A 25,332-nucleotide genomic window follows, 5' to 3' on the forward strand; every position below is an offset into this window, starting at 1 on the left:
AGGAGTTCAATTCCCAGTCACTGTGCCTATTTCTGCTCTTCTCTCTGGTGCTCTTCTCCTGTCTGGCTCCATTAATTGCTGGTCCCTCTTTATACAGACATCAAGTGGCTTGTCCTTTCCTTCTCACGTTTGTTTAGCTATCTCTTTACCAGTGAAGCTCTGCCTAGACAACCTCATATAAAATAATAAGATCCTCCCAGTTTTATTTTGTCCAGATCAGGAATGCCCAGGAACGTTCTATAAGTTTATTTTAAGCTCAATCAGAGCACGAACTGAGAACTCCAGCACCAACAGCGCCCATTGTATATGCGTGTGTGTGTGTGTGTGTGTGTGTATGCAGTGTTTAATAAGGATTTGTTTTACTGATAAATAGGGGGAAAAGGTCCTTTTAGGTATAGGATGGAAGTTTTCAAGGGGCTTCTTCGGAAAATGGGCAGCAAGGAAAATTAACATTTATAGACAGATAAGGGTAAGACTGGAGTTCCAGCTAAAAGGCACAGAACTATCACGGGAAAAGCAAGAAACTAGTTCAATAGCAAAAACAAACCCTTACAACATCAAGAGTCCTGTCACCACTTCGTAAAAGGTGCTCTGGAAAAGCCACAGCCCCTGTGCTTCCGGTTAAGGTCCCGCCCACTATGGCTGATTATGCCCGCGTACCTCCGGAACTACAGACTCCACCCTCGAGAGCGAGGGGCTGGGGGCAGTTGCGCAAGTGCCGGCCAGCGCCTGGGCCTTTGGGCCCGAGGCTGCGGTGTCACGCAGTTTTCTCCGATTGCGTCTGTGGCAGCGGCGGCGGCGGCGGCGGAGGCGACAGCTACCCAATGGTCCAGTTGTAACCCGAAGCCACTTTTCTTCAAGGTTGCACCAAAGCAGCAATGTCGCCGCCGCCGCCGCCGCCTGACTGGCGCCTTCTTGGCTTCAGCTTGTTGGTAGGCTCCTTCTGCTTCGCCCTGGAGTCAGCAGCTCAAGGCAACTCTGCTACAGGTGCCAATTGCTCTTTCTTTGCCCTGTCCAACCCTGTCTCTGTCTCTGCCGATGTTTCTTCTTCTAATCTTTCATCATTCCTCCTTCCTACCTCTTCCCTTCCTTTCCGTCCCATCATGTTTTTCTCCATCATCCCATCTTTCTTTTTTCATTAATTTTTGAAGAATTTCATAAGTGCATGCAACATATATTTTTGTCTCACCCCCATTCCTCCCCCCTAACTCCACCCCCCTCAACTTCACGTCCTCTTTTTGTTTTTATAACCCACTGAGTTCAATTAGTGCTTCTCATACGCACATGGGTGTGGGCCTATCCACTGGTGCGGTGCACAGTCCATCTGTCTAGCAATCCATCCTTTTCCTTCCATCCCCCTCCCTCCCTTCGTCTCTCCCTCCCTCCATCCATTCTTCTTTTCCTTCCTTCTCCCTCCCTTCTATCCGTCCTTCCTTCATTTAACTGTCTTTCCATTTTTCATCTGTCTCCTCTATACCTTCTCTTCGTTCTTTCATCCCCCAGTCCCTGTCTTTCTTCTTCATCTAGGTGTGAAGACATGGCTGACACATAAGATGCTGACCTTAGCTGAAGCAGAGCCCTGGTTGCTCCTCTCTAGATGGACTGTTAAGGAGCTGGGGCCAGCCTTGATCTTCTCATTACCTTGATGGTGGTGGTGGTGGGGTTTCATTATCAGTGCATGCGATGTAACCAAAGCCCCTCCCTCCTGTGCAGATGCTCTGAATGTCCTTCTGATCATTGTGGATGATCTTCGCCCCTCCCTGGGCTGTTATGGCGATAAGCTAGTGAGGTCCCCAAACATTGACCAGCTGGCATCCCACAGCATTCTCTTTCAGAATGCCTTTGCACAGGTATGTTTGGGAACCTTTAGGTGTGGGTAAGTGTCTCTTTGTGTATACACAGCAGGGAGTTGCATGTTGCTGCCCTAGAGATGATCTTGAAAGAGGGAAGCAGAGCTTGGAAAATGGAGGCCTAGGCTAGCCTGTTCTCCACTTAAAAGGAAGCTTGTACCTGCAAGGCTCCTCCTTGGGTGGAGACTATGCCCTGGCCCTGACATGCTTAAGACAGGCTTGGCCAGCTTTTAGCCAGAAACAGGAACTGCCTGGAGCTGAAAAATCCAACCTGTGGGTCTCCCAAGTGAGTTGTCAGTGGCTGAGAGTCAGCCATCTATCTATCCATAGCAGTTGTCTTTCCTGAGCGTTGCCCTTTCTGGGTACCCAGGCTTGCCACTGCACAGGAACAAACAGGCACACACCCACACACAGCCTCCTGCTGTTTGGAGAGCCTGATGACTGTCTTCCTTTGTTCAGAAGACAATAATCTCTAGTACCTGGGCAAGGCCCAAATCCCACTGCTTAGCCTCAAGATTTGCATGACTCAGCTGCCTGGTGGTTGCTGAGGACCTAGGGAGGTTGCTTAGTTACCTTGAAGTCTGCAGATACATTTGGCTGTGATGATGTTGACATTTGCTTCTGCTCCCTAACAGCAAGCAGTGTGCGCACCAAGTCGAGTGTCCTTCCTCACCGGAAGGAGGCCTGACACCACCCGCCTGTATGACTTCAATTCCTACTGGAGAGTACACTCGGGGAATTTTTCCACCATCCCCCAGTACTTCAAGGAGAATGGCTACGTGACCATGTCGGTTGGGAAAGTCTTTCACCCTGGTACTGTCTAATTACCAAAGCCTGGGCTCTCTGTTTCTGTTCCTGAATAGTGGAATCCCTTGCTGGGTTAGGGCTCTTTCCTGACAGGCTGGGTAACTTGGTCATTGTGACATTTCTATGAAACAGCAACACCAACAAAACAGTTCTTTAGCCTAGTTTCACGTTCATAGTCTCAATGAAAGAGAAGAGAAAGAAATTGTTTTTCCTCTAGCTGTTGGAGGTGATGCTTTGGGACTTGAGCTGCTTGGGTTGCGGAAGTGCATTAGCTGTTGCAGACACAGCTCTGGTGACAGTCCAGCCCTGGACCTGAGCCTATGCCTTGCAGAGTGCCTGTCTGTAAAGCTGAGTATGAGGCAACCACATCTCAGCTTTACAGATGTCCATGTAAGAGCTACAGCTTGGTGGAGGTAATGCTTTCTCTGTGAGTCATGTCAGAAAGAGGAAGGAAGTTGGGTGTCAAGTTCTGGCTTTGAATACTCCCTGATAAACTGGTTGTTCACTTCCTAAATGAAGCATAGCCATCACTTTAAAACACTGACAGAAGGATCACTCGATTTCAAGAATGGAAAGAAAGCAAAGAATATAAAGGTGTAATTGCACCACGCTGAGGAAAGCTGTGTTTGATGTATTCCTGCCTGTTTTCTGGACATAGTATTTTTCTGATTTGTACTTATGTTGTGTAGCATGAATAATAAAATCCCAGAGGCAGAAATTGGGGTTCAACCTGAAAACCAGAAAAGAAAGGCTACTAGAGAAGTCTTACCTCTACCAAGGCTGGGCGACCTCAAACTAAGCTGACAGCCTCTTTTTCTTCTCTCATTCCCCTCTAGTGCTGAGATTAAAGGCCTGATTCCCCACTGTTATCATTCATGATGCGGTGACCTTAGGCTGTCCTGGTCCCACGAGGGGCTGTGGCTGGTGACCCATAACAGGTGCCCTGGTGGGTGGGATACGGACAAATACACCAAGCAGAGAAAGCTTAGGTATAAGAGTTTATTTAGTGGGTATTGGGAATGGTTTAAAAGTAAGAGGTTATAGAGGCGGGAGAAGGGGAGACAGAGAAAGACAGGAAAAAGAGGGGAGGGAGAGGCAGAGACTGCCTCTTCAGAAGAAGGGTGGACAGGAGAGATAGAGAAGGGGGGATTAGGAGTGGGCAGGGCTTGTCTCTTGAATGGACAGAGTACCCAGCTTACAGGCCAGGCCAGCAGATTGCAACACCTAGTACTGGGATTATAGGTGTAGGCCACCACCACCTGGATTTATTTCTGCATTGATCTTGTGTAGCCCAGGGTGGCCTTGAACTCACAGAGATCTGTCTGACTCTGCCTCCCAAATCCTGGGATTAAAGGTATGTGTCATCATTGTCTGACCTCTAGTGGCTTTAGCTTTGCCTCTGGTCTTCAGGCAAGATTTATTTATCAAAATACAAATAATATACCACTACAATGTCATGTTTATAATTTTATAACCCAAGTGAGAGTAAATATTTCCCATTATATTACACTCCACACAAATCCCTTTTTAATGACAGAATTCACATTATTTTGGCTTTTCACTGCCATGGGCATCTCTGGAAGCAGAATAGACTACCTGGGCAATAGATAGCATCAAGGATGTGGGCACCTGGTTGTGGTCTCAGTGCTGCCACAACGTAGCCATGCTGCTGACTTTGACTTTCATTCCTTACTTGGGAAGATGGGACTGTAGTTGTTTGATGCCCTACCAGGGGAGCTTGTCAGTGCAGGCATCCAGGAGTGTAAAGTGTCTTCAAAGTGCTAGATCCATTCAGATGATGATGCTTATCACCAGAGGGGACAGCTTGAGTGTCTCCAAGAGCCTTTTGTACATTGATTATAACTGCTAGGCTCAGGAGCTTTCTTCTGAAACCTAGTTGGCAGTTCAGGATGAGAATAGTCATCAGATAGACTATGCCCTGCTCAGTTTTGAAAATAAATGTATCAGTAATCATTTTGTGTGGACTAAAGCTGAATATCAGTTGAACTTGCTAGTTTGGTACTTAGAACACTTGCTTAAGGGCATTGGGAGGGAAGTGAGTATTTTCTAGCAGAGGAGATTATATTTTAGGAAGGGAAATCAAACAAGGCCTGTTTGTTGATCTCCTTCCTGATGACTAACTAGATTTAGGGATGAGCTTCTCTGTGTCTTACAGACCCTTACTTCCAAGGCACTTCTGCACTCTTGGCAGGTGGCAGTTCTTTCTTGGTTTCATATGCTATTTGTTTTGCTTGGTACACAGTAAACTACTAAGCTTTGGGCTGCAGTTATGCTTTACAATTGCATAATTGGTCTTGGTGCTGAAGGCATGGGTTTGAGTCTTGGCTCATTCATCTATTGGGTTGGTACTGTGAAATGCATGAGCCTTCTCTTAACCTCTCTATGCTCATCTGTCTCATGGTGGTGACAGTGCTTTTGCTTTCTTCTTAGGTGGTTGTTGCTTCCTTAGGGTGGGTAAGAATCTCTAACTTGGGCTCCAGGGAACTGCAGGATATGGCTGGGCAGAGAGGGGACTATACGGTGGGAGGAGACAGGAGCTCAGCACATTCAGACTGACTGATCTTGTCATTTTGAGGCTTAAGAATTAGGAAGTTAGATGTTCAGTACTAAAATGATGATCTGGAGAGTTGGTCTTAATGGAAATGTATCATCTAGCTTGAGCTCTTGATTTTATAGGTGAGGAAACTGAGGCCCAAAGAGGGGGGAAGCTATTTGTATAGTTGTTCAATTTTAATCTGGCAGTGGGTATTAAAGGACCTTTCACATTTTGTTCAGCAACTTTCTTTTCTCCAATTGAAGGTATATCTTCCAATCACAGTGATGATTCTCCGTATAGCTGGTCTTTTCCACCTTATCATCCATCATCAGAGAAATATGAAAACACTAAGGTAAGTCTATCCAAGGGCCGAGGAAGCACTGTTTTCTTGCCTAGCAAATGGACTAATAAATATATTGCATTTTCTTTTAAACTGGTTATGCTGTGATGTGTGTAGCTTTTGCTTGTTGTAATGGCTTATAGAAACAAGCATTAGGATATTTAGCAATTGGTTTGATAGGCACAATGATTATTTTTTTGTGAAATTCTTTATAATATTTTACTAAATAGTTCAGGCAGGCTAGTTTGGAACTTGCTCAAACCCAGGCTGGCCTCAGACTCAGAATCTTCCTGCTTCAGCTTCTCTCATGGTGCTGGAATAAGAGGCATAGGCCACCACACCTGGCTTATGGGATGTTTTATATTCTAAAACTTTAAGTTGGGCCAAAGACATAGCTCAGTCAGTAAAGTACTTGTTCTAGAAACATGAGGACCTGAACTCAATTCCTAGCACCCATCAGAAATCTAGTTCTGGGGACTCAAGCAGGTCCCTGGAGCCTGCTGCCCAGCTACTCTAGCTTAAAGTCTCAGTGAGAGCCCCTGTCTCAAAAACCAAGGTAAATCACTTCTGAGGAACAACTGAGGTTGACCTCTACTTTTCTTGTGTATTGCCCCCCTATGTGCACTGGCAAATATACAAACACACATGTGTACACATATACAAGTAATAAATTAAAACCTTAACCTTATGTCTAATCATTTCACTTAATGGATTCTTGATGTTCACTCTGGATTGAACTATTGAGCTAAGGATCATAAATGTTGAGATAGTTTTTGACAGTTTATTTGAATATCCTCTAATTAGTTATGGCCTGGAGACAGAATTCACAGGAATAAACTGAATGGTATGTGTTTTTTTGCCCCTGTCTGGAGAAAGGACAAACACTTCTGGTTCAGTTTTGCTTCCAATGTTCATGTTCGTTCTAAGTGACTTAACAATTTGAGGGCTGGTGCTATTTGTTCAGTGTGTGACTATCAGAATCGATTTATTGAATTTAATAGACCGATGTTATGCATTTTGTTTTGAAAGACATGTAGGGGACAAGATGGAAAACTCCATGCCAACCTGCTTTGTCCTGTGGATGTGGCAGATGTGCCCGAGGGCACCTTGCCTGACAAACAGAGCACTGAGGAAGCCATTCGGTTGTTGGAAAAGATGAAAATATCAGCCAATCCTTTCTTCCTGGCAGTTGGGTATCACAAGCCACACATCCCCTTCAGATACCCTAAGGTGAAGAGCTGCTTGAGGGCTGATCCAACACAGTCACTATTATCTGTGTTACTTATTCACCAGAAAGGCAATTGTGTGTCAGAGGTGGTCATAACCCACTGGGATGCCCAATGGCTATTGGTGTACTTGCAATAATGATAGTCTTAGAACTTGTAAGAATCTTGTAATAAATGCTTAGCTTTCCTCTGCTGGAGGTTTGATTTCTTTTGTTTAAGCTCATCATGTGAATGGGATTGTATAATGATGTCCTACAGAGGTGAGATAAAGCCACCAAAGGGATTGTCTTTGGGAGAAAATATGAGGAAACATGAAGTCAGCTTCCCCAATTGTCAGTTCCTCCCTAAGATTCTCATATCAGACCCTGTAGGAACAGGAGACAGAATTGCTTGTTGGCACTTCAAATCCTATGCTTCTCTATATTATTTAGAATGTATAGTCCTTCTAAATAATCCTTTCTAGATATTCTCTGTTTTCTTTTTCCTGGGCCTGAGCAGCCCAGCCTTTTAACTTTACAAAAAATGTCACTTGGTTATAAATGAGAGTACAGACCTGGAAGTATGCTCTTTGATGTTGTAGACATCTTGTTTGATGAGCCTTGAGGATCTTGCCCTCATAGCAGGAGCTCTCAGCCCCTTTGGACAGTCTCTTCTGCTCCCTTGCAGAAAAGAATTCTCAAAGCTGCCTAGCTGCAAGCCTTTCAGAGGTCTGCTTATGAGGCTGGCCCTTATCTGGCAACTGGGACTTTTGATTTGGGAGTGCCTAAGTGGTTTTGGCAGGCATGGTAAATGCTGGATCACTGCTTGCCTTATGAAAGATTGAAATTTTGTTCTGGTTCAGGCAGAGTGCCTACGTGATCAACCCCATGTCAAAACTGGGTGCTGCAGTTTTTATGAGCTTCACTGATTGGTAGTATTTTATATGCATTGTCTTTGAACTAACTGGGGCAATAAGAGCCTCCTATGTGAAATCCCTGGGAAGAGTTAGCCACATGTTTGGTTTTGGTTTTGGTGTTTTCTTTTCTTTTCTTTTTTTTTTTTTTTTTTTTTTTTTTTTTTTTTTTTTTTTTTGCTGATTGGGTGTGAAATCTTCACTCTAATAAAGGATCACTGTAAGTGGTACCTTCTGCCAAGTCCTGTGAGCTCTCCTCATGACTCACAGAAGCTGAGGGAGGTTGTGGGAGCCCACTGTGCTTCGCCATGCCTTTGGATGTTGGGAGTAAGATAGGGACAGGAGAAGGAGGGCACCTGTATATGAGAGAAGAGGACAGTTGCTGTTGTCCTTGTAGAAAACATGTTTTAACAGCAACACTTTGTTGCTGTTTGAGCCATATGAGAGTGACTTAAGGTAGAGAGTAGGTAAGGGTGGGTGAGTTCCTGGGGAGTATTAGCACCAAGTAAATGGATTATAGGCTTTCAGAAAGCACAACCTTGTGCTTTTGCCAAATGAGCAGCAACATTGTGGCTTTGTATGTTTTTCTCCTAGGAATTTCAGAAGTTGTATCCCTTGGAAAACATCACCCTGGCTCCTGATCCCCAGGTCCCTGATGGCCTACCACCTGTGGCCTACAACCCCTGGATGGACATCAGGGAGCGGGAAGATGTCCAAGCCTTAAACATCAGTGTGCCCTATGGCCCAATTCCTGTGGATTTTCAGGTACCAGTGGCTTACTTGGAGAGATATGTCAGGCACTGATGGTGTAGTACCAATGGTGAGGCCACATTTGAGTTCAAGGCCAACCTGTTTACATAATGAGTTCAAGGCCTGCCCAGGCTAAGTAGTAAGCTCCTGTTTGAAAAAGCCAAAACAAACAAAAGCATTCTTTGTGGATTTCTGTCGGTATTTACATGGGCAGTGGTAGGTTGACCAGTCTCTTTACTAGTACCTTAGGTTCTAAAGAAGGTAGCATCCAGGCTTGCTATAAGCAGACACAGGTTTGGGATGTAGCTTTGGTGAACCTCCCTAGCCCATGGGGGATTAATATGAACCACAGTTTAGTAATTATAGGATGTTAGCAGCTGTGTAGAAGCCCAGACTCCTTCATTTTCTGGTACTTTTGTTTCCTCTGTGGGAAAGCCTAAATTGGAAGCTGCCACTCTTGGGCTGACTGAGTGAACTGAGCCTTGGTACAGAGGGAGGTGGGATACTCTGGTTATTGCTGCCAGCTATGGTGTCTGGCATCTCTTTGCTCTGATACAGATATAGGGCAGCCTCCAAGTTACTCATTTATTAATATTGACTCATCCCTCCTCATCCCTCAGCTTCTCTCTCCTGTAAGTAAAAATAACACGAGGAGCCATATTTTGTCTGTACTTTTAGCAAGTCTGTCCAATAAGTCTGATACCATCAGTCCAAGGAACACATTCTGAAAATGCTGCCTTCTTCTATCTACTACCACCTGCTTTAGCATTCATGTCATAAAACTTCAGACAAAATATGGCTCCTCACATGTACTAGGCAAGTACCCTGCTACTGAACTATATTTCCAGCCCTAGAGCTGAAGAAACCAGATTTCCTGAGAAAGCATATCAGGTGATTGTGATGTACTCAGTCCAGCTGTGAGAGCTGCTGGGGAAAACCTCTGTTGCTACTAAGCAGAGGTTCTCAGCTGCCCAGGTGAGCTCTCTGCTTGTTTGGTGAGGTCTGTTTCTACTGATGTTTCTGCAGCTTCATTGCTCGCATCCTGCTATCTTCAGAAATACCATTTCTCTCATCTCTGCCCTGTTTTCTTCTCTTTCCTGTTTGCTGCTCTGCTCCCTCAACTATTGTTTGAGGGCAATGAAGAGTAATCTATTCTGGCTGTATCCATGATCTTCTTGGTCTGCGTGGGTTTTGCCTTCCTGGATCACTAAGAGTTCTCACTGTGGCAGTCTCTGATCTTGTTGGCAAACTCTTGTCTTCTAAGTCTTCACCTTCCCTGAGCTCAGTGCTACTTTCTCATTGTTCACCAATCTAATATGGGATGATTTGACTCCTCTGCTTCCTTCCCAGCCTTTCCAGGTCCCCCTCTATTTCACTATGCATAGCAGGGTCCTCCTATATCTCCCACTTAGGTACTGCTCCTTGTCATTTTTAGCCACCACCTTGGCCTCTCTTCCCAGAGCCCTGTTATTAGATTAACTGCCACGGACCGTCCCTCTTGGAGACCACTATCCACGGGAGAACAGGGTGAAGGATAGGATAGCCAGGATTCGACGCAAGGGAATGACAGACAGACACACTGGTAGTGAGAATCTGCTGCAATTTTACTTCTGCAAAGCTTCAGTTTTTGTACAAAACAGATCAAAGGACTTGGCAGGCTCACTGCATCACCCCACTCAGGGTTCCAGACATAAATCAAGGTTAAGCATAATCAAAATAGAGCTTCTTCTACGTGCTCCTTTCTACGTGCTCCCCTCTACGTGCTCAAGATGTTGGCAAGGACTTTTAGTTTTGTTTTGTCTCTTAGAATTCTGTCTCACACCATTATTTACATTCTACTGTGGGAGACTAGTTCTCAGGGTCCTGTGTTTAGCTTCCCATTTATATAGTTTTTTATTCTTTGCTCCATATCCCCTAATAGTTTTCTCATTTTCTCAGGATAGTTCCTATACCAATATATTAAAGCTGGTCTCATGTTTTCAATAATTTCCTTTCTTTCCTTCTTACTATAAAGACACCAGGGCTTCCGAGATCTAGCTAATCTTTCCATAAAGGGGAATTTTCTTTAACTCTCCTTTTATCTCTAAATCTGATTCACTATGACGATTCCCTCATAACATATCAACTTTAGCCGCTTCTGTTTCATAATTAATAAAGTTTCCCAGGCTCATGTGGCGTGGGGCATACTTTATTTCCTCAAGGACTGCTTTAATGAAAGGTGGAGCCGAGCCAAGGACGTACTTTGATCTCTTGGTAAGCGGTCAGCTATAAACAAGAAAATTAAGAAATACAGAGAAAGATCAGGCAAGGTGTCAGGAGGGCTCGCTTTCAGGGCCATCTCCAGATACGAGATTTGCCTATGGCATCAGGTCCTATCTCGACCACTGATTGCCAGGAAGCTCTAACCCCAATCCTTCAGCAGGCAAAAGCCAGCGCAGAGGCATTTTGTCACTACACGGCAGTCACTGCTGTGGACGTGGCAATTAACCCAAGAACTACTGCAGCCTAGGCGTCCATCCTGACTTTCTGACACACATGCCTCCTTCTTGTGAGTGACTCCCAGGCAGATGATTGTGGAGACCCTGGTTGTAGTGATGAGGTGAGCAGGCCTGCTTTTCATCCCACCTGGCTCCTGCATGGCTAGCTTAGCCCTGGAATAATTACACGGAAACTGTATTCATTTAAATACTGCCTAGCCCATTAGTTCTAGCCTCTTATTGGCTAACTCTCACATCTTTGTAGTGATGACGCGAGCGGGTCTGCTTTTCATCCCGCCCGGCTCCCACAAGGCTAGCTTTACACCTGAAATAACAACACACAAATTGTATTCATTTAAACACTGCCTGGCCCATTAGTTCCAGCCTCTTATTGGCTAATTCTCACATCTTGCTTTAACCCATATTTAGTAATCTGTGTAGCACCATGAGGTGGGGGCTTACCAGGAAAGATCTTAACCTGTGTCCATCTCAGGTCGGAGAATCATGGTGTCTGACTCACTTCCCTTCTTCCCAGCATTCTGTTCTGTCTACTCCACCCACCTATGTTCTGACCTATCAGGCCAAGCAGTTTCTTTATTAATTAACCAATGAAAGTAACACATAGACAGAAGACCCTCCTACATCATTTCCTCTTTTTCTGTTTAAACAAAAAGGAAGGCTTTAAATTTAACATAACAAAATTACATATAGCAAAACAGTTATCAAGCAAAAATTAGTTACAATATTTATATCTATTTTATCTTTTATCATACCTAAGGAAAATATAACTATCTATTTTTCAATTCCATCAAAGACTCCAGAAGGATATAATATTACCTAAGTAAACAAGAAGTAAGCAACTTCTAAAACTCTAGAAATCACAGAGACATCTCGCTGCCTGGACAGTCACGCAAAGTTCTTTTGTAACGTTGGGGCATCCATCTTTGGCCTACAGGCCCATAGTATCCAGCAGACATTTCCATCAAGCAGGAAAATTCAAAGTCAGTTCAGTCACTTTTTTCTGTGTCCTGCAGAATGTGTGGCAGACTCTTTCATGTAGCAGGAACCCTGAAAGACCATCTCACCTTTAGGCAAGTTCAGCAGTCCTCTCTCTGCAGGTTCTTTGTGTCCAGTTTATGTAACAGTCCAGGCAAGAGCAGTTTCTTGCCCAAATGGCTAACCAACTTCATAAGGAGTCTCTTCGATGCCCATCTTAAGTAGATTGGTGCTGCCAGGAGGAAACGTGTCTCATTGTCCTGAAAAGTCCTAAGTTATTAAAACATTAAATTCCATATTCTGTAGTCTTTGAAAGATATGAAGAATGCCCATTTAGCTGAAATATATCTCTATATATCTAGAAAATCTAACATGACTACAAGCTTGACTATTACTGATGATTATCCATTAACAACCTATATTTCCTAATTATATATTACATTTTTAAATGAACTACACAATCACAATACCTTAATCAAGATCAGAAATACATATACATATAACAAAATTGACCTAAGTTTATATCAACAAAGCAAAATTATACCAATGTAAATTATTCATATCTATATCATATCCCCCTTTAAATGTAAAAGAACATTTATAAACAATATTTGGGAACATGGGCACAGTTATTTCTCTCCAAACTGCTTCCTGCTGTATGGGGGTGCTGTTAATCAGGTTTTTATGGTGTAAAAATCAGCACAGTTCAGCATGGTGGAGCTGCTGCTCCTTCCTCAGAGCCATTTGGTACCCATGAGCCAGCGCACAGTTTCAGGCACACAGCAAGTCCACATTGTCATCAAGCAAGCAAGCAAGCAAGCAAGCAAGCAAGCAAGCAAGCATTTTACTCACAAAACCCCATTCAAATGATCTGTCTCCTGCAGGAGCCAGAGGTCGCGCTGGTGGCACAGCCCAGAAAGCTGACATTTTAAAACTGCATGGCTTTTTTTTTTTTTTTGCCTCCAGGTAGGAGCCATACTCAGCACTTTAAATCTGAGAATGAGCTTTTTATCTGAGTTACATCCAAGTCTGCCAGGCAGAGCACTGCGCAGCCTGGAAACATCTCTGTGTATGGTGGCAGAAATCCGCCATGTTCTCCTGACTGCCTAAGACTGATCCCACTGTCTGTCCAGGTGGGGAGTGCAGTCATGGTCTCAGAGTACTTTGTTCCCAATCCCAAGCAGGAACACAAACATCCAGTCTTTTTTTTTTCATTTAAATACTGCCTGGCTCATTAGTTCTAGCCTCTTATTGCCTTACTCTTACATCTTGATTAACCCATTTCTAATAATCTGTACCACCACGAAGTGGTGGCTTATCGGGAAGATTCTAACCACCGTCTTGGGTAGGAGAAGCATGGTGTCTGCCTGACTCTGCTTTCTTTCTCCCACAATTCTGTTCTGTCTACTCAACCCAACTAAGTGCTGGTCTATCAAAAAGCCAAGGCAGTTTCTTTATTAACCAATGAAAGTAACACATAGATAGATGATCCTCCTACATCACCTGGTTCTGTTGTTTTCCACGTGGCTAGGTCACTACCCCTACTCTGCCTTTTCTCCTTTTTCTTGTACTATCTCCTATCAAATGGGAGCAAATCATGCTGTTCCTGACTATGAAATTTTGTCACCCTTGGCTTTCTCATCTTCCTCTGACACCATGTTTCTTACCTGTCTCCACATTTGCTTGATCTCCCCAAATTCCTGTTCTGCCCTGTTCTCTGAACACATCTTTCTGGACCAATGTAGTATATTTTGTTTTTTATTTTTTTCCCCATTTTTAAAGAAAGGTCTCACTCTGTAAACCTAGCTGAACAAAAATGCATGGTGATCCTTCTGCCTCAGCTTTCCAAGTGCAGGGTTTATAGGTATACACCCCATGCTTTTCTGATTTTCTTCTAGCAAGTGTTCTGAATTCTTCTTAGGGACCAGCATTGGCCTGATACTATTTTGTCTGAAGCCCTTAGAATCTGACTGCTGTTGCCACAGGACTTTTGCTAACCTGCAGTCTATATTGCTTTGCATCTATGTCTTGGAAGACCTTCCAGGCCTACAGCCTGAGACTTTCACTTTCTTGAAGAAATTCCAATTGTATGTCATCTGGCCCTAACCTACTGTTTTTGTCTGCCTCCTATGCCATTACATAGCTCCAAATGAGCCCTGTTCTTCCATGACTCCACTCTGTTGTATGCTGTTGCTTTAGAAGCCTTCTGTGACCCTGATTTATCTACACCAACTAACTTGAAGGGTCATTCACCTGTCTCAACCCTGGCCCTTCCCATAATGTGTATGTTTATTTGTCTGTAGTTGTACCCTTATTAGCTAGTGGCTTAATAGGTCTGAGCATTATACTTGCTTCTTTATTGCCTTCTTTCTGTGACCAGCATAGGCAGGAGGTGTCTGCCTAAAGTTCTCCAGGCTCCAGACTGAAAAGTTAATTTGCTAAACAGTAGAGGTTCAGCATGATCCTTCTATAAGCATAGCAAGCAGATGAAGGGACAAGTCTCATGACTGCCCTTACCCTAGCAATGACAAGTAGCATATCTTACAGGTCCATCTCATGAGTCAGAGGCCCTGAGGATAGTAGAAGATGGGGCTGATTTGGTAGATGGTTCTTTTGTTTCTTACTGCTTGGGGTGTAGTTGGGAGGAAGAACAATATTTGCCTTAAGGCCCATGAACAGTATTCAGGAGTCAGTCCAGGAAAGGCTTATGGCTCCTTTACTTGTGGGTGTAGGCTGGCTAGCAGTTCCAGCAGTTCCTCTTGGGTTGCCCTTCATTATTCTTCTGCCCATTGAGAGTTTGTTAGAAATGAGCTACACTTGAAACTTGGTCCATGAAGTTAATAAGTTGCCATTTCTTGCTTGGTGAGAGTGTGGGCAGAGGAGAGGCCTACTCCGTGTCATTATTAGAAGTTAATTTGTGTCACCCCCAGAAAGCTATATTGAACTCTTTAACTCTTTATACCTTAGAATGTAGTCTGCTTTAAGTTAAGATGTACTCATACTGATCAGGTAAGCTCCTAACCCAATGTGACTGTTGTCCTGATAAGGAGATCAGGTAGGGAGGACAGAGACAGAAACAGATGCAGGAAGAGCTCCATGTGATGATGGAGACAGATTGTAATGACTGTTGCAAGCCAAGAAACACAGGTGGTTCTCAACTTGTGGGTCTCAACCTTTTTCGGGGCTGAATGACTCTTCCACAGGGGTCACCTAAAACCATCAGAAAACATAGATAATTACATTACAATTTATAATGGCACAAAATTGTAGTTATGAAATAGCAATGAAATAATTTTATGGTTGAGGAGTCACCACAACATGAGGAACTGTATGTATTAAAGGGTTGGAGTTTTAGGGAGGTTGAGAACCACTGCTCTAGAACATTCAGAAATGGCCCTACTCAAACCTTGATTTTGGACTTTTGGGTGTCCATGGCCGGGAGGCAATCAATTTCTAGTGTTTCAAGTCACCTGGTGGCTTGAATGGAGCAGAGTGGTATCTTTGGCATCCTCCTCATTAGAGAATGGGTGACTCTGGAAATGCAAGGATTAAGGGATCATTTTCTGTTTCAGTGGTCATTTCTAGAGACTCCAGAATATGCAGACCAGAGACAGGAACAGTTAATGCCATCCATTTGTCTTGACATGTATCCTAAAGTGAAAGCTGATTTGCTTTCAGACATGTCAGTTTGGTCCTGCGGATTGTTAGTCTGGCCTCTGGAGCAAATGGCTGCAGAAGGGAGGAAAAGGATTGTTAGGTTTAGGCTAACAATATCATCAGTCAATGGAGAGGTTGGGATTGGGAGAGATGTTCAGGCATACTCTTTGTATGCCAAGGCATTTAAAGTTGCTTTCACTCTTGTAATATTCTTTTCATTTGCAGCGGAAAATCCGTCAGAGCTACTTTGCTTCTGTGTCCTATTTGGATACTCAGGTTGGGCATCTTTTGAGTGCTTTGGATGATCTTCATCTGACCAGCAACACAATTATTGCTTTCACTTCTGATCATGGTAAGCATTTTGCAGTGCACTGGTGAATTGAACATCTCAATTTCCTATGAAGCACATGTTGGACAATTTCTACATACATAGGGGTATACTGTTGTGTAAAACAGCAGTGCTCTGAGTTCAGGATCATGGGGAGCTTTTAAGAGCAATTTACTTGTTCTTGGCTTTCCATCTTGGATATATGAGATGAAAGCAACCAGCTAGAAGAGGAGCAGAGGTTACAAGAGATGACAGAAGAGGGTTTCAGATCCTCTGCTGCTGGAGTCATAGACAGTTGTGAACTGCCTTACATGGGTGCTAGGAATTAAACTTAGGTCCTCTGGAAGAGCAGGAAATGCTCTTCCTGTGAACTGCTGAACAACCCCTCCAGTCCTCATGCACATTTTTATAAAGTTAATATATATATATAGTTATGGGCTTCATTACAGCATCATCAAATATATGTCATTATTCTCTATTAAAATTAATCTTCCCCTCTGCTGCCCTCTCTTGTACCCTCTGCTCTTCTTCTAGCTGGTTGCCTTCATCCACTGATGTGGTTCCTTATGCTTTTGTGTCACATGTATTCCAATGATATATCCAACTGTCCTTCCTTCTCCCTTTCTTAACATCTCTTTCTTGGAGGAAATTGTTTTAGCTCCCATTTCTAATCAGAGATCTGGAGGACGTTTATGTGGAGGTTCTCTACTTCTTGTCTAAAGACAAATCCTTGGTCTCTCAGGGATATGTGCTTTCTTTCTTACATAGTTTTATCTTTTATTTTTTCCTTTTCCTTTATTGAAAACAGATTTTTTTTCCTCACACAGTATGTCCTGATTAGAGTTTCCCTTCCCTCTGTTCCTCTCAGTTCTCCCCACTCCCTTCCTATCTGATTCCAAGGGATATTAAAATAAAATATAAATTAAAAGCTAACACATTGGAGTTGGACAAGAAAAACAGTGGAAAAAGAGCCTAAGAGAATACACAAGAATCAGATCCACTTGTTTGCTGATGGAGGAGGGTCAGGAATCCCATAAAAACATTAAACTGGAAGCCATTATATATACTCCGAGGACCTGGTACAGACCTGTTTAAGCTCTGTCCATGCTGCCTCAAGTCTCTGAGTTCATATGAGCTTTTATCATGTTGATTCAGGGGGCCTTGTTCTGGTGTCCTCCAGATTTCTTTTTCTTACTCAGGACTGAAAATTTGGATTATTTTTTTCGTTCACATATGAATGTACATGATATGTCTTTAAAAATTTCAAGATATTCTTATCTTGTGCATAGTTCTGTAGCTCTTCAGTCATTCAACCTCAGTATTAAGAACTTGAAGCCCATGTCATAGCCAAGAGTTAGGACACCGGGCAAGGTAGTGGAGTGATTAACTTTTAGGACCCTATCATCCAGGAAAAGCTGCTCAGTACAGTTGAGTGGTAGAATATGTGCCCAATAGGTACTAAAGTGTGGACAGGTACTTGGCTTGGCAGGAGAGGTGCATTTATTTGGAGCCTTTTGAACAGATAAAATTCAATGTGTGTGTGAATTTCTAGTTACTTTAAAAAAAAGATACTATAGTTTGAGAATTTAAGGTTGTCCCATTTGAAGGTTTCTTCTTTGTGGATAGATATCTGCCTTCTAATAAAGCAGCATTTATGTGAACTAGCTTTTATAATTCTAGAGGAATTTCCTTAAGGTATCAGCTTTAGTGTTCTCTGCTCTTTACATTGAGAAATGAAATGTTGTCTAAAGTAAACAAACCATAATATTGTTACTAATTTTCTTTCATTGTGTGCTTCTTATGGCCCAGGGTGGGCCCTAGGTGAACACGGAGAATGGGCTAAATACAGCAATTTTGACATCACTACACGTGTGCCACTGATGTTCTATGTTCCTGGAAAGACAGCCCCACTTCCTGGAGCAGGCGAGAAGCTTTTTCCTTACCAGGACCCCTTTGATCCCACCTCAGAATCGATGAATCCAGGTATAATATATATAGAAATGACAGTGCCTTGCAGTGAGAGCACCTTTGATTTAGATGGGAATTACTTCATCAGACAACTAGCTGTCCCACTTTGTGGTGTGTTGGAATTCATTCTCAATATTGTTTAGTGTTCATATATTTTTTAAGCATCTCCCATGTACCAGGTTGAGAATGCATGGCAGAGCCAGAGTTGGTCACTGTATATCAGGGCCCTTAGAAATTATAGAGGGTAAGGAGCAAGTGATATTCCCAAGGTGGGGAGGGCTGTTTGGAGGTGACAGCAACATGTCAGACCTTAGAGGAAGTGTTTGTAGTCTGCTGAGACAAAGTCTCTCCAACATATGAGTGGAATGTTTGGTGTGCATGCTTTTTTGGGGGACCCAGTGCTTACTGAGAGGTGTTTTCTATTTTGGAGCTCGTTGATCTACTAAAACACACCAGGTTAATATGCTCTGTACCCCCAGCAGCAAAGGGCATTTACTTTCATTTCTACATACTATGCCTTCACAGCCTTGAAAAACAGGCACTCTTCCTGCCTGTGTGAAGTGGCAGATGTAGGTTCTTGAGAGTTATATCCTGACTTTCCTGTCTGGTACACTTTCAGGTGCCAGTTACATACTTCCAGTGACATTTCTCTTTTCAGGGTGCTTTTCTGTGAGCTACACTAAGTCAGGTGTTCCCTTTTCTAGACTGACTGGCCGCGGGCTCCATCTTTAATACCTATGTCTTGCACTTTATGTTCATTGCTATGTAAATTGATCATGGTTTTAGATCATCATTCTGGCCTTTCCTAGATTTCTGAGTTTGCTTATATCATCCAATTTTCTTTTTGCATTTTTAATTTTGTATGATTCATGCTCTATGTTTCTTTCCCAACACCAAGAGAAAAGTTAAAGAGTTTCAAGGCATGAGCTTGATTCTTTATTGCTGGGATAAATCTGATAGGACGTTTTTTGAAACTTGTTGGCCCCCAAACAAAAAAAACCCTGCAACCACGACCCCCCCCCCAAAAAAAAACCCAACAACCTGCCAACCAACCAACAAAAACATCCTGTAGAGAGATTTGTAATCATGGCTACTGAGAGGCTGAGGTATAAGAGATCACATGCTTAAAAGCTGCCTGAGATACAGATTGAGTTCAAGGCCAATCTCTGTAACTAACTGAAAACTCAACTCCAAAATCAAAATTCAGGCTCAGGATCTAGCTCAATGGTAGAACATTTGCCTAGCATGCATAAGGACCTGGTTTGAATCCCAGGTAATGAAAAAAGAACATTCTGAGTCTTTTCAACCCATCTTTTTTCTTTATTCCATATGTGCTATGCAGTCCATCAGCAAGCATGCTCCTTTCCATTCAGAATCTGTCTCTGCCCCATTCTCATTAATTCCACTGCCACCAGCCTTCTGGTGTAGCAAGTTTCTGAAGTCTCTTTGCTTGTGCCCTAGACTGTTTCCTTCTCAAGTAACAATTTTGAAACTCAAAGCAGAGGTAGGGATATAGCTCAGTGAATGGACTGAGCCTCGACATTTATCCCTACCACTGTAAAGGTGAAAGTTAAAACCAAAAACGGAACCTCCAAAATCCAGCCCTCCTGTGTGCCCATCTCACTGAGGAAATTTCTTTACAATGGCTATCAAGGCCTTTCATGACCGGTTTGCTTCCTCATCTCTTCTTCCTCTTGACAAGTATCCAGACCATTCTTTCTGTGCAATGTCCCACAGTCCTAGTTCCTCTTGGCTAGATTGTTTTCTCCAATGATGTATACATTAGGTCATGTTGCCTTCTGCTTTCATAGTGTTTTTTTTTTTTTTTTTGTATATGAGAGGCTTTTTCTAGGGAGATGCAACACATATGTGCACACACATCTACTCACTCCTGGAAAGGGAACCCACAACAGACCAAAGTAACAATTACACCAAAGCCTAACTTGGTGAATCAGTAAGTTTTATTGGGGTTACTAATAGGAAGATGGGTGAGAGGATCCTCACAGGAGCACTGATGACTCAGAAGCAGCTGCATTGCTGAATAGCCCACATGAACATGGTTGATGACTGCCACGGACCGTCCCTCTGTGAGACTGCCGTGATGTAGTGACAGATGACTCATAAAAGCTATGGCCCTAGAGTTCTCGACATAAGTTGCAAGGGAGCTTGGCAATTCTAAGAGATGGCCTGTAGGCTTGTGGTGAGTCTCCTTCTCCAGTAGTTGTTTTCTGCTCTCAGTCTATGGTGAATATATATAATGTGATATATGTATTCAGTAGAATATTATTCATCCTTTAAGAGAAAGGAAATGCCAGTGTATCCTATAGAATAGATGAGCCTGGAGGACTCATGCTAAGTAAATTAAACCAGGCACAAAGGATCAAATGTGGTCTGAGACCATTCCCATGAGATATCTCTTGTAGTCTAGTAGTCAAATTCATAGTTCTAGAAAGTAGAATGGGTGTCTTCAATTGATAGTGGCATAAAAATGGACAACCACTGTTTGGTTTTAGTAAAGAGTTAAGTGCTGAGGTGGTGGGGACAGCGATATAAAATGAATTGCAGAAGTGATAATGATGATGACACAATGTGAATACATGTATTGTGACTAAAAAATGGTTGGGTTGTGACTCTCAAGTTTTGTGTATTTTACCATAATAAAAACAAAATATGAATCAAAAATAAATATTTAGAAATGAATAATCTTCACCAGACTTTTACACCATGGGTAGAGCTGTAATTGGTTAAACTTGTCTGGATCAATTATTTGGCTCCAAAATTTAAGTAGTTTAAAAATGCTTCCAGCAGGCAAGAAACACCTTCAGTGTTACTGTTAGTGAAGGGAAACGTCCTGTAGAGGCAGCATTTCTAAGCTTCTTTTTCTAAAAATTGGATGTTGTATATGAAAATGAAATGGGTACCAGGTGGTGCTCAGAAAGGCTCTGGTTTGCTTGGCTCTGCGGTGTACCAGACAAGCTGTGCTGCTTCCTGTTTCAGGTGGGCACGTCACGGACCTTGTGGAACTTGTATCTCTCTTCCCCACACTTGCTGGACTTGCCGGACTACAAGTTCCTCCTCGGTGCCCCATCCCTTCTTTTCATGTTGAGCTCTGCAGAGAAGGCCAGAATCTCCAGAGGCATTTACAGCTCCATGACTTGGAAGAGGATCCACACTTTCTTGGTAATCCCCGGGAGTCAATTGCCTATAGTCAGTACCCCCGGCCTGCAGATTCCCCTCAGTGGAATTCTGACAAGCCAAGCTTAAAAGATATAAAGATCATGGGCTACTCTATACGTACAATAGACTATAGGTATACAGTGTGGGTTGGCTTTAATCCTGCTGAATTTTTGGCTAATTTTTCTGACATCCATGCAGGGGAACTCTATTTTGTGGATTCTGACCCACTGCAGGATCACAATATATATAATGACTCCCAGCATGGAGATCTTCCCCACTCATTGAATCCTTGAGTTCTGCCTGCCTCGGAGGACCACATATGTGTCCTCTTGCCCCCTTCTCTATCTCATGAAAGGTGGCATTAGAGGTGGCTATCTTTTACTACCTATTGTATTAGATATAACCTTAGTGGGTAGCAATCAAAACAGCATCAACAGTTTGGCTTAGGACTATGTGGCAGACAAATCTTTTCATTTAGTTCTTCTTAAGTTATAAATGATCATTGGATTTAGGCTAGGCTGAAGCGCTTCCATTTTAAAAGCACTCATCACTTAAGTAAGTCCAAAAGTGAACTTAACAAAATGTAATCATACCTTTGTATATGTAATCCATGGTAGCCAAGAATAGTACTGTACTAAAGAAATAATTTACTTGTTGAATTTAGTGCATTTCAGAAAGTGACCATATTATCTTAGGTAGCCCAGTGTAGTCAAGACATGTTAACATGGGATTTATTTCTTTCTCAAATATGAAATTAACTAATATTTCTAGAAGCAACTTCTATATGGTCTATGATCAACTTTTGTTTATAAGACTACAGATTTCAAAATGAAAGATAAAATACACATGGGATTATTAATGCAGCATTTCTTCATTAAATAATAAGTAGTGCTTAGTAAAGTATGAATAAAGGTACAAAATTCAGTTAACTATTTCAGTACTTGCTGACCCAAATAATAATTTGCTAGTAAATAGTATAACTCTTGAACTTGGTATCTGTTAAAAAGTCTGTTATTCACAATGAAAAGCATTTAAAATGTAACTATGCCCATGATTTGAATCATTCAAAATCATATTCCTATTCCTAGTTAGAGAATTGCAAATACCCACTTATCCTGGAGGCAGGAGCTATTCTACTTCTACTTTTTGGTAAAGAAAACATAAACTTATGAAGTGTACATTATCTTATGGCTTGTGGAAACTTTAGGGTGTAAGTAATTTTCAGAATGTACTTCTGTATTCCCTGAATATCCCCTAAATATGGAAGTAATAAGAAGGTATGTAATAGGGATAAGGTTATTTCATTACCTATCCTTGTTTTTAAAAAAGTCAATTCTGTAATGTGCTGAAAACTGTTCAGTTATCATTAATCAACAGCTTTCCAACATACAGTGCTTTTAGTCTTGTATTAAATGAGTGATTTCAATACTTTTCTCCTTAAAAATGCCTCAGTCTTTCAAAGTAAATGTTTTTAACACAAAATACAGCAAATAGTTAAGTAGATTTAATTATTCTTGTATATTAAATTGTAACCCAAAAGCCAAGATATTATTTTTAAGGCTGTAAAATCTCAAAGTCAGATTGTTTTTACGAGTTGACCTACAGTAGAGGGGTAGCTGATAGCACAATTATTTTCCTGAGCAATCAAGTGACTGTCTTGGCAACAGCAATTTGTATTTGGGGATTGATGGTCCCATTCGTCTCTCCTGATCCCTACGTTTGCCTCTCATCTAGAAACTGGCTTTTGTAGATGGTTTATTTCAGTTTCTTCTTGTTCTTCATCTTTATTGCTCTCATTGTATTTACTCAGTGCCATTTTTACAATTTAGAAGTTCTTTACAGCATGTTTTTATCTTGCTTAGCTTCATCTCTTACTCCACAGTTATAGGGACAGATTTTGATAAAAGGTTTTTTTTTTAATTTTGCATTCATTTATTGTTTCTGTTTGATCATAGAATATACATTTCAGTTTTCTTATTTTATCTCCTAAACCACAGTTTTAGTGTCAGCCCCCTCCAAATTCTGCCTGTGATGAAATCATAAGCCCACTGGTGCTATCCACATAGTAGTTACAAGACATTTGTGATTATTCAAAGTTAAATTCATTGACATGAAATAACATTTTAAATGATTTCCGGTACACCATAATTCAAGTGCTCAGTAGCTAGACTAGACATAAAGCTTTTCCATCATAGCAGACTATTCTACTGGGCAGAACTACCCTGGATTCTAACTGATTAGCAGGTTCCTACTGTCATGCATTTGCCCACAATGAGCAAACTATGTTTTGTTTAGGCATAGAGTAGGGAATTTGCTGTGGCCATCAGCCTCTTCCTTTCATTCTAATCACCATTGCCTCTCTCCTTTTTCCTCTCCTTCCCAAATTGTTTACCTACCCCCCTTTTCCCTCCCCTGTTCCTTAAGGAATCCATGTGTCTTCCTAAAAAATTCCTCTTGACCCTGCCCTTTGAGAACACCGTCAGTGCCTACTAAGGGTCTAGAAAGACCTCCGCTGAGCAGTCAGAGTCTTCCCTGGCTCCACAATGCCCCTTTCCTTGGCTAACTTTTCCTTGCCAATCCCTGCCTCCCTGGCCCTTCTAGCTTGTGCCCTCACTTCTTTGCTACAACCACTTCATAGCCATTCTTCATAGCCTGGCTCCCCTACCCCACTGCTTAGAGGCTGAGGCTTCCGGGACTCTTTAGATTGTATTTTAGGGAAACTGAATGTTTTTAAAAAAATCTTCTATTTACTTCACTTTTTAAAAGGCGCTTTTTATCATCATGAATTTTATGTGTTAATTATAGAAAAATTGGAAATCAGAAATGCAATAAAACAGAAGAAAATGTCTGAGTGCTTTATCCTGAGATTGTCATGTAATATCTTGTTCTTTTGGGTGTATGAATGTTTGCCATTTCTTGATCCTCTATGTTCTTTATAATACAATTTATAATACAATATATGGTTATTGGTGACTTTTGCAGATATTTTATATTGCTGGTAATATATTTTATTGTAATTTTCTTAACCTTCTTTCAGTTATTGGAAATTTAGGTTATTTCCAAATTTTTAGTATTACACATAATGCTATGATCAACTTTGTGAATAAAATGTTGGGTTTCAAAGTATTACCATAGGATGGTCTCTCACTGCCGAGTCATCGAAAGCAGCTCTATTTTGTCCTCTATTGCTGATATAGCATACTAAAGTTATAAAACAAAGTCAACAAGCCTATACATAAAACCATAGCATCGAGAAAGCAAGCCTGTGGTCCAAAATAATAGGTGAAAGTTGTATCCTGCTTTGACTTCTGATTCTTTGCATATTAGTGACATGAGCCATTACTCTCTCTGTGTGACAGTTGAGCTTTGCATTTCTAGTTGTCTGACTTTGTGTGGTCATATTATGGGTGTTACCTTTTAATCTAATAAAATAAATTGCTCTTTTCTGGTGTGATAATTTTTCCTTCATTTTTGTATTAACCATACAAACAATTCCATTTGAGAACTGAATAAAGACTTGTTTTCCTTTGGATTTTTTGGGGGGTCTTGGTGTTATTGTCTTTCCACCTAATTATAAGAGTAATGGATGTTCATTATTTAAAAAAAGTTAAAAATGATGAAGCTAGAAAGAAGCCAAGTTTCTTAGTTGGGGTTTTGAAATTATTTTTATTTTCTTTGTATGAATATTTTGCTTGCATGTGTCTCTGTACACCATGTGCATGCCTGATGCTGTCAGAGGCCAGAACAAAGAGTTGGATCCCTTAGAACCGCAGTTACAGACTGTTATTAGCTGCATGTGGGTGCTTGAATTGAACCCAACTCCTTTAGAAGAGCAGTCATTGTTCTTAACTGCTGAACCATCTCTCCAGCTCCCTTAGTTTCTTTTTCAGTTTTGACAGCACACATAAGCAAAGGGTGTTTTAGCTCCTAGTCCATGAGGTTGCAAGTAAAGGTATCACAGTCCACTGACAGAAGAGAGTAATTGATATGTGTTCGCTAGTGTGCTTGCTTGCTCTGTGCAGTCCTGGGTTCTCAGACAGTTAAGGTGGATCTTCCCCACATTAGTCAATGTAATGAGGATAATCCCTTACAAGCATGCCTAGATGTCTATTTCCTGGGTGATTCTGGATTTTTATCATTGTGACAACACTAAAAATCATGCCAACCTTCAGAATATAGCTAATGTTGACATTTGTATGTATTTCTACTCCTTTTTTGTGTCAAATACATAGGAGTAGATAAGGACATTTTATCTTTTCATAGGTGGAGTCTACTACCACATAGTCACTGTCTTAATTGTGATCTAG

The 25,332-nt window shown here is 41.8% G+C and overlaps 1 protein-coding gene across 5 annotated transcripts in view; it reads left to right on the top strand.

The window, feature by feature from the left end:
- Positions 1-688: 688 nt before the first annotated feature.
- The window catches only part of Ids (iduronate 2-sulfatase), a 115,435-nt gene continuing 90,791 nt past the window's right edge, over positions 689-25,332 (top strand). For 3 of the 5 annotated variants that reach the window (XM_050129229.1, XM_050129230.1, XM_050129231.1), the window contains exons 1-9: positions 689-987; positions 1,714-1,850; positions 2,486-2,663; positions 5,478-5,566; positions 6,584-6,784; positions 8,267-8,437; positions 15,778-15,904; positions 17,690-17,863; positions 20,846-21,028. In XM_050129229.1, coding sequence (XP_049985186.1) covers positions 879-987; positions 1,714-1,850; positions 2,486-2,663; positions 5,478-5,566; positions 6,584-6,784; positions 8,267-8,437; positions 15,778-15,904; positions 17,690-17,863; positions 20,846-21,028 — 1,369 coding nt within the window. In that variant the 5' untranslated portion in view covers positions 689-878. Of the gene's footprint in view, positions 988-1,713; positions 1,851-2,485; positions 2,664-5,477; positions 5,567-6,583; positions 6,785-8,266; positions 8,438-15,777; positions 15,905-17,689; positions 17,864-20,845; positions 23,885-25,332 lie in introns of those variants that run through there. The other 2 variants (XM_050129228.1, XM_050129232.1) reach the window with 2 other exon arrangements.

The sequence above is a fragment of the Alexandromys fortis genome, unplaced genomic scaffold (assembly GCF_014885135.2).
Source record: "Alexandromys fortis isolate MF-2015 unplaced genomic scaffold, M_Fortis_MF-2015_v1.1 scaffold_275, whole genome shotgun sequence".
NCBI lineage: Eukaryota > Metazoa > Chordata > Mammalia > Rodentia > Cricetidae > Alexandromys > Alexandromys fortis.